This window comes from Terrapene carolina, unplaced genomic scaffold, assembly GCF_002925995.2.
Source record: "Terrapene carolina triunguis isolate 2854851 unplaced genomic scaffold, T_m_triunguis-2.0 Scaffold42620, whole genome shotgun sequence".
Classification (NCBI taxonomy): Eukaryota; Metazoa; Chordata; order Testudines; family Emydidae; genus Terrapene; species Terrapene triunguis.
The window spans coordinates 1-9,647 of NW_020706971.1; the positions used below are offsets into that span (position 1 = coordinate 1).

Genomic DNA, 9,647 nt, shown 5'->3' on the forward strand with positions numbered 1-9,647 from the left:
TCCTCCCACTGCTATGTTCTAGCAGGAGGGGATGCTGTGCTGGTGGATGTCCTGTGTTTCCCAGCATGTGTGAACCCCGGGGTCCAATGTGCAACATTCTGCTCTGCCTCCCATAAGAGTCCCACCACCTCCAGCACAAAGGTTTCCTAGCGGCTGCTGGATTCTCCTTCACACCCTGTGCTGCACAGTTACACAGTGGCCATGCCCCTCCCCAGAGCCAGCTGTGTGTTATTTTTTCACTGCCTCTTTTCTCTTCAGTGCCATTATGGGCCACCTGCCCCCAGGCCCCTTTGTCCTCGGATCCATCCTTCCGTCCCCACCCACCCTGTTAGGCATCACCCTGTCTTAGCTCGTGCCTCCTCCATTGGAAAGGGGTCTATATGGAGTTTGGCTGATACAGGAAACATGGGAATCATTGTTCTACCCAGAGGGGCCGAGCAAGTGAAGATGGGGAAGAACCTGGGGCTGCCCCACAGCAGATGGTTCTGGAGTTCCCGGGTGATGCAAGATCTACCCCAGGCAGGAAAATGGGGCATCTCTAGGAGGCCAGAAGATCCCACGGATTTGTGAATGTGATCCAGGGTATTTCCCCTCTAGGGGGCACCAGCTCCAATCCAGCCCCAGGGATGGGGGGGACTGGCTGGCTCAGAAGGGTGGGGAGACACGAGGCCTTTCCGCTTTAGGGCTGCTGTCCTTTCAGCCCTCTGATGCTCACCAGTAGGGCTTGGCTTCCTTGTGAGCAGTGATGCCAAGAAGCTGCAGCGGTGGGCAGGGGACGTCTCCTTGACTTGGGGTGGCTTCAGTCCGATGCGGAAGAAGTTCTGCTTTGTGGGGTCGTAGGGGTGCCACTGCTTCCTGCTGCCCCCTATCCCCGTGAAGTTCCTGTGGGGAAATTCAACACACTCTGCAGAGGTTAGTTCGACAAAGACAATGGCCATGGAAAAGGTTTGTCCACCCCTGGGGACACTTCAGTGATCCTATGAAAAATGGCTCCTATGACTCAGCGAAGCATGCAAGGACGTGATACTGAACTCCCTTTTGGTACCTATATTTTCCCACAATCTGGGCTGGAAACCTTGCTTGAAAGAAAGGGGTTCCCGCCATATGGAAAAAACTATACATGGGGGAAGTGACATCACCAAGGGTCCTCACTCCCCTAGAAGACAACACCTGGAAACACCGGAGGAACAAAGACTGAACTGGGGAAGGGAGTCTCAGGCGGGAAAGAAGAAAGCCCGGCCTGTGTAAGGAAGTTAAAACCTGCTTGTACTATTTAACTGGATGAGACACAACTTGACTCAAATCCTATCTAGTTTGTATGAGATTGCAATTGCGATTTTGTTTATTTGCTAGGTAATCTACTTTGATCTGTTTGCTATCACTTATAATCAACTAAAATCTATCTTTCTGTCGTCTAGAAACCTGTTTTATGTTTTATCTTTAAAAGTGTGTTATTGAGTGAAGTGTTAGGGAATCTTAGCTCTGGTAACAAAGTTGGTGCATATCGTCCCCAAATCAAGGGGGGAGTGGACTAATTAATGAGCTTGCACCACACAGATCCCTGTGTAGTTCAAGAGCAGGGGGAGAGGCCAAACCTGCTGAATAGTTAGGGGCACAGCGACATTAGCTTTCTTCCAATCTTCTGGAACTTCCCCAGTGCATCAAAATATATTGAAAATCAATGTTAATGGGACAGCGAGTTCCTCAGCCAGATCTTTCAAAACACTTGGATGCAAATTACCTGGACCCGCTGATTTAAAAATGTCTAACTTTAGTAGCTTCTGTTTAACATCCTCCAGAGATACTAGTGGAATGGAAAGAGTGTATCATCACCATACGATGAGATTACATCATTTGGTTTCTCTCCAAATACAGAACAGAATTATTTATTGAACGCTTCTGCCTTTTCTGCATTGCTGTTGATAATTCTGCCATTTCCACCTAGTAATGGACCAATCCCATTATCAGGATTCTTTTTGTTCCTAATATAGCTAAAGAACTCCTTCTTTTTGTCTTAGACTCTGCTGGCCATAGATTTCTCCTTGTGCCTCTTTGCTTCCCTTATCAATTTTCACGATTCCTAATGTCTGATTTATATTCATTACTATCAACTTCTCCATTCTTCCATGTGCGGTATATTATGTCTTTATTTTTTACATCTGCCTTCCCTTCCCTAAACTGGGAATAAATGGGCCTAAACTAACTGGTTAGGACCAGAATGGGGAAGGTTGAAGAGATTTGGGGGGGGGGGGGTTGCTTGCTTATTTTTGGTGCACAGAGCGTGTTTTTTATCTATGCCCTGGTGTTCGCTTAAAAGTTAAGTTGCTACAGTTATCTCAAACAGAGATGTGAAAAAACCATCCCTGTGACAGCCATAGCTGTGCTGACCTAGCCCTAGGTTATCTGTAGTTATGTTGAGAGAAAGATGTTTTTGTCAAAGTAGCACCTGTTTTTTTGGGCAGCTGATTTCCTCCCTTGTGCTGCTGCAGGCTGCAGCGACATGATGGGCTGACATAGCCATGCCCATATAGTCTTTGTAGCATAGACATCCTCTGAGCTTGTGTGGCCGGGCTGGGAAAGGGCAGGCAGAGCTTTGAGATCATTGGCTGCTAGCTAAAAGCCTTGTTTCCTTGAATGAGGATGGGTGTGTTCGTGGGATCACCGACACCCTGGTGAGGGAAGAAGGGAATTATCCCTAACCTGGAACCAGGGGGCTGAGATTTTACCTCCCTGAAGTAAGTTCAGCTCTAGGTCAGGGACTTCAAAAAAAAATTTCTTCGCCATGGCATTGAGCTGGGTCTTCATGGAATTTGTGTTCACCTGGCCAAAGACTTACAGCTGCTCTCATGGCCTGGCTCAGGGGGAGAAGAGGATTCTGGGGGATTCCCTTACCCTCTCCTGGCGAACTCGGCAACGTACTGCATCACACTGCGGCTGAGCACTAACTCTGCCTCTGTGTGCGTGTGATTGGCTCCTCCCACAGATGCCAGGGTCCCGAATACGTAGGGCAGTTCAGCGCCATGCGGCACCCCCGTCCACTCAGGTGTAGACAAGCCGCTCGTGCGGTGGGTGAAGTAGTAGGTGTACACAGGACTTCCAGCCTCTGCCTCTTGCCCAGCCATCTCGGCTACCGGGCACACAAAGAGGTAGTCACCAAAGATTTGTTCCATGGCCCATCGGTACCGTGCCTCGCCCTGCTTCTCCCCCTCCTGGCTGTACCGCCGAGCCACGGCCTGGACGGCCTCTTCTGGGGCCCCTGGCACTATCAGCCTCACCATCTGCAGCAGCTCCTCCCAGCCGATGGAGCTGGCATTCTCCAGGTTGAAGCTTGGGGCAGCAAAGTATAATATGTAGGAGCCTTCATTGGCAGTGAAACCAGCTGCAATGGGTATCGGCTGGCCACGCCTGGCCTGCAGGAATCTTCGTGGTGTATCAGGGAGGAAATCTCCATCTGGTGTCGGCACAAAGGGCAGCGCCAGCTGCTTCTTACGGTTCAAGACGGAGAACTCGTGTTTGGGGAACTCCCCAGGTTCCTTCCCCTTCAGGCAGCCCACCAGGGCCGTGTCATCACTATCGGTGCAGCCCAGCAACTGGCCCAGCCTCTGGCCTCTCTTCTTGGCCTCCTCAAGCAAAATCCAAGCCCATGGTGCATTTGGGGCTCCGCTCTTCAGCCCGGCGCGGGTGAAGAGGGTCTGGCTCCCCGGGGACAGGAGATGGAAGCCGACTGACGCAGCCCCAGTGTCTTGGCCGTCGAGTATAAAATGGGCCGGGTCCCCACCCAAGGCAGCTGCATTGTCCCGCAGCCAGCGCACCGCCAGGCGCTGGTCCCACAGGCCGGCGTTCCCCGGGGCGGCCGGGGGCAGGGATAGAAAGCCCAGCGCCCCCAGGCGGTAGTTCATAGAGGCCACGATCATGTTCTCCGTGGCAGCTAAGAAGCGCCCGTCATAGATCTCAAGTGATGCTGCACCTGAGAAGAACCCCCCGCCGTGGATCCAAACGAGGACGGGGGCCGTACCATTGGGCCGGGGATGGGGCACCCAGACGTTGAGGAAGAGGCAGTCCTCGGACTGCGGCGTTTTGGGTGTCCAGACATCAGCCTGAGGGTAACCAGTGACCGGAGGCTGGTGGCAGACATTGCCGAAGCTGGTGGTCTCCAGGACGTGGCTCCAGGGCTGGTGGGGAAGCGGTTTCTGGAAGCGCAAGGCCCCCACGGGGGGCTCAGCATAGGGGATGCCCAGGAAGGCCGTCACTGTGCTGGAGCCGGCCTGGAGGCGCTTGCCCCGGATGGGGCCGCTGGTGGTGAGCACCACGGTGCCGTCATCATCGAAGCCAGAGCTGGGGCCTGGCAGGGAGAGGAGGAGCAGGCAGGGGAGCATGGGCAGGAGTCCCAACATCGCAGCAGCTGGAAGGGAAACCACCCCAGACAACATAAGAACATAAGAGCGGCCATACTGGGTCAGACCAAAGGTCCATCTAGCCCAGTGTCCTATCTTCCCACAGTGGCCAATGCCAGGTGCCCCAGGGGGAATGAACAGAATAGAGAATCATCAAGTGATCCATCCCCTGTCGCCCATTCGCAGCTTCTGGCAAACAGAGGCTAGGGACACCATCCCTGCCCATCCTGGCTAATAGCCATTGATGGACCTGTCCTCCATGAACTTATCTAGATCTTTATGAACCCTGTTATGGTCTTGGCCTTCACAACATCCTCTGGAAAAGAGTTCCACAGGTTGACTGTGCGTTGTGTAAAGAAATACTTCCTTTTGTTTGTTTTAAACCTGCTGCCTATTAATTTCATTTAGTGACCCCTAGTTCTTGTGTTATGAGAAGGAGTTAACACTCCCTTATTTACTTTCTCCACACCAGTCATGATTTTATAGACCTCAGTCATATCCCCCCTTAGTCATCTCTTTTCCAAGTTGAAAAGTCCCAGACTTATTAATTTCTCCTCATATGGAAGCTGTTCCATACCCCTAATCATTTTTTGTTGCCTTTTCTGAGGCACACCATGGATTTATATAGAGGCAACATGATATTTTCTGTCTTATTATCTATCCCTTTCTTAACGATTCCCAACATTCTGTTCGCCTTTTTGACTGCCGCTGCACATTGAGTGGATGATTTCAGAGAACTATCCACAATGACTCCAAGATCTTTCTTGAGTGGTAACAGCTCATTTAGACCCCATCATTTTATATGTATAGTTGGGATTATGTTTTCCAATGTGCATTACTTTGCATTTCTCAACATTGAATTTCATCTGCCATTTTGTTGCCCAGTCACCCAGTTTTGTGAGATCCCCTTGTAGCTCTTCGCAGTCTGCTTTGAACGTAACTATCTTGAGTAGTTTTGTGTTGTTAGGGGAATGTGAAGTAAACATGACCAGAACATGACCATATATTGGAAGGGGTGGTACCAGGGGAGGGGCACTATGGGGCGCTATGGGTATAATTAAGTTTGCCAAGAAGAGGGGGCGGAAGAGGGAGCTCCATTGGTGTGCGGAGTTAGGGGTCAGGAGAAGAAGGAGGTTCTATCGGCGTATAGAATAGTAGTTGAGGGAGGGGAAGAGGAAAACTCTACTGGCGTATAGAGATAAACCTGATTGGTGTGAAGGGCTTTGGAATATGCTTGCTTGTTTAGCCCCAGTAACCACATTGAATTGACTGCAGAGTGGACTCTGGACTGTTATTTTCCAGCGAACTGTGTCTGGGAACTGAGAGGGAGGAGGGAGCTGGACCCCCGCCAACATCTATCATCTGCAAATTTTGCCACCTCACTGTTTACCCCTTTTCCCCCGATCATTTATGAATATGTTGAATAGGACTGGGCCCAGTACAGACCCCTGTGGGACTATTTACATCTCTCCATTCTGAAAACTGACCATTTATCCCTATCCTTTGTTTCCTATCTTTTAACCAGTTACCAATCCATGAGAGGACCTTCCCTCTTATCTCATGACAGCTTACTTTGCTTAAGAGCCTTTGGTGAGTGACCTTGTCAAAGGCTTTCTGAAAATTGAAATACACTATATCCACTGGATCCCCCTTGTTCACATGTTTGTTGACCCCCTCAAAGAATTCTAGTAGATTGGTGAGGCATGATTTCCCTTTACAAAAACCATGTTGACTCTGCCCCAACAAATTATGTTCATCTATGTGTCTGACAATTCTGTTCTTTACTATAGTTTCAACCAGTTTGCCTGGTACTGAAGTCAGGTTTACTGGCCTGTAATTGCCGGGATCACCTCTGGAGACCTTTTTAAAAATTGGTGTCACATTAGCTATCCTCCAGTCATCTGGTAGAGAATCTGATTTAAATGATAGGTTACAAACTAGTTAGTAGTTCTGCAATTTCACATTTGAGTTCCTTCAGAACTCTTGGGTGAATCCCATCTGGTCCTGATGACTTATTACTGCTTAATTTATCAATTTGTTCCAAAATCTCCTCTAATGACACCTCAATCTGGGACAGTTCCTCAGATCTGTCACCTAAAAGAATGGCTCAGGTTTGGGAATCTCCCTCACATCCTCAACCGTGAAGACCGATGCAAAGAATTCACGTAGTTTCTCTGCAATGGCTTTATCGTCCTTTAGTGCTCCTTTAGCATCTTGATTGTCCAGTGGCCCCACTGATTGTTTAGCAGGCTTCCTGCTTCTGAAGTACTTAAAATTCTTTTGCTATTACTTTTTGAGTCTTTGGCTAGCTGTTCTTCAAATGCTTTTTTGGCCTTCCTAATTATATTTTTACATTTCATTTGCCAGTGTTTATGCTCCTTCTATTTTCCTCATTAGGATTTAACTTCAACTTTTTAAAGGATGCCTTTTTGCCTCTCACTGCTTCTTTTACTATGTTGTTTTTCCATGGTGGCACTTCTTTGGTTCTCTTACTGTGTTTTTTAATTTGGGGTATACATTTAAGTTGAGCCTCTATTATGGTGTCTTCAAAAAGTTTCCATGCAGCTTGCAAGAATTTCACTTTTGGTGCTGTACCTTTTAATTTCTGTTTCACTAGCTTCCTCATATTTCTGTAGTCCCCCTTTCTGAAATTAAATGCAACCGTGGTGGGCTGCTGTGGTGTCTGAGGGTGTTACAAGAAAAGGGATACGGGGCCTTTTCCCCTCTAGGGGGTGCTGGCTCCCATCCAGACCCAGCCACCTAAATCCAGACAGCAGGAGTGTGCTCCCTAGATCAGCCTTGATTTCCTTTAGAAAATACAACCCCTGGTCTGTTCTGTGTGTGCTCCGACTGGGAGTCAGGATTCCTGGGTTCTAGCCCCACATCTGAGAATTGGGTCCATGGAAAGGGTATTAGCTGGGCAGTTACCAAGAGTGATCCCAATTCCCGCTATTCTTCCACTTCCTTCTGTCCCTATCTCGCAGCCAGTGGCACAGACTCACCTGCCCTTTTCCTTGGCGCAATCGCAGCTTTGTGGCTGTCGCGTTGTCTCACAGCTCAGCACAAAGGTGAACGGGGGATGCTGGAGCAAAGAGGAAGCCTCCAATGCCGAGAATAACAGCCAGGGAACAGCCACTGGGGCTTATTTATCCTCAAATCTGTGTCCCCACTGGGCTGTGCACACTCAGGGGGAGGAGGATCTGAACTGGATGATGGGGCTGTTGGGGAAGAGCCAAGGGCTTTGCAAACAGAGACCCAGTTGGGTAAACAGTGTGAGAGTTCTAGGGCCAGACAGGCCATGATCCCTGAATTGCAGCCACCTCTGGGGAGGGTCAGCTGGGTACCAATAAGTGCAAAGGGAATCCTGTGTTAAATAAAGCATATGTGGATTTTAGGGGAGGGGGCAGAATGGAATAAGGGAAGGGGGAAGAGCAGGGTTCATACCCCACCGACGAGGGCAAGTCCTAGGGGATGTTCAGTGAGAAGCGGGACCAATGAGTTGGTTGTTTCTAATGTGAAATGCAGTATTCACTACAGCACAGCACTGTGCTGGGGCATTTGGGTCAGCCCCGACTCCAAGGGGTACTCCTGGGGAATTCTGCGCCATTGTCTCGTGCACAATTCATGCACCACGCAGAATCCCCGTCTCCCCACAGAAAATACATTCTGCTGGGGCAATGAGGTCAACAGTGACTGCAAGGAGACTGTGCCCCCTAGTGAGTCCCCACCTGCTCTCCACAGCACAGCGCCCACTAGCCCTGCGCTAGGGCATTGGGATCAGTGGTGACTGCAAGGGGAGATCACCCCTTACAGTGCCCCTTAATACCATACTGGGGCAGTGGGCATAGCAGAGACTATCAGGGGATGGTGCCCCTACTCCACTCCCTGTAGAATCTGCTGACTTTTGGAGGTCTCCTTTTGAAATTCCATCCGTGCCACCAGCATTTTAGCTTGTGAGAGTCCCTCCAAGTAAGTTCCTGGTTCTGACAACATGTGGTTGGGCGAGGAACATTATTAATAGCTCTGGGCCTGTTTGTTCCTCCTGGGGGTGAGTGGGTGTGAAATTGCCCTGAGGTCCCTGGGTTGCTTCTCATAGTCACTCGCCAATAGGGGTTTTGTTTTTTCTAGTTGCCACCATTGGTCACAAGTTGGTCACAACTGACGTAAGTTGGGTGAGTCAGAGCTGGACCCTGAGTGCATATCAGGTGAAAAGGTTTAGCCTGGATTTGTGGTGTGGCAGCCGGAGAGGGGGAGCTGTGCTGCATGGGACTGAGGGGCACCAACAGCCTTGGGAATGGGGGAGCCCAGGGCTGGGACAGCAGGGTCTGCGGGTTGGGATTGAGGGGCACTGATAGAGCTGTGAGGGGAGCCCAGACCAGGGATAGCAGAGGGCTCGAGGTCAGGACTCAGGACTGATGGGCATTGGATGAGCTGTGGGGGTCTGGGGGACCTGAGGTATGGGTTAGCAGGAGTCTGTGGGTTGGGATTGAGGGCCATTGGCAGAGCTTTGGGGGGTGGGTTCTCAGAGCTGGGATACTAGGGGCATGTGGATCTGCATTGAGGGGCATCAGCAAAGCTGTGGGGGATGCCTAGGGGTGGGATAACAGAGGGCTGTGGGTCGGGATTGAGGAGCATCAGCAGAGCTGTGGGGAGGGCAGGGCTGTGAGGGGATAGCTGTGGGCTGTGGGTCAGGAGTGAGTTGGTGTCAGCAAAGTTTTTTCCTGGGGCTAATTTAGTGTATCACCCCCATCCTGTTTGTTCTCCTGTTGATCCAAAAAGGGACTGTTCCTTTCTCTGTATGATCCCCCTCTGGGAAATTCCTGCCCGGGCAGTTCCCATGCCTTAGAACAAGATCTGCTGCCTCCCAGGAATCAGGAATACTGTCTGTGACATTCTGTACCTTGGGGGAGCATGCTGAAACCCCCATATTCCTCATTTTCATGTAATCGTGATCTTATGTAGAAAGCAGGCCTTGTAAGGTATCAGGAGAAAGGTTATGATCTGCTGAAAGTCATTTCTCTATCCATATATGTATATCATTAATGCATATGAAGTTATGAGAATTGTGTTGTATGGTTGTCACTAAAACATGATGTAAGTTGGGGGAATCAGCCAGATATTAGCTCCCCAGAGGCAACAGCAAGGAAAGTAACCAACACCCGGGTGGGATGTCAAACAGCCCATCAACAGCCATTGTCCAGCAAGGGAGCTACAATGCAATGACTCACCTGCATGAGGCCACGCCAGGGGAGT

The 9,647-nt window shown here is 50.1% G+C and overlaps 1 protein-coding gene across 1 annotated transcript; it reads right to left on the reverse strand.

Moving 5' to 3' along the window:
• Nucleotides 1-715: 715 nt before the first annotated feature.
• On the reverse strand, nt 716-4,430 carry LOC113405556 (acetylcholinesterase-like; the record flags this gene model as incomplete). The annotated part of the gene is made up of 2 exons (XM_026646768.1): nt 2,893-4,430; nt 716-882 (listed from the first exon to the last, which is right to left on the reverse strand). Coding segments are annotated over exons 1-2 (1,705 nt in total), but the record flags the coding sequence as incomplete, so codon positions are not given.
• Between the last annotated feature and the right edge of the window lie 5,217 nt (nt 4,431-9,647).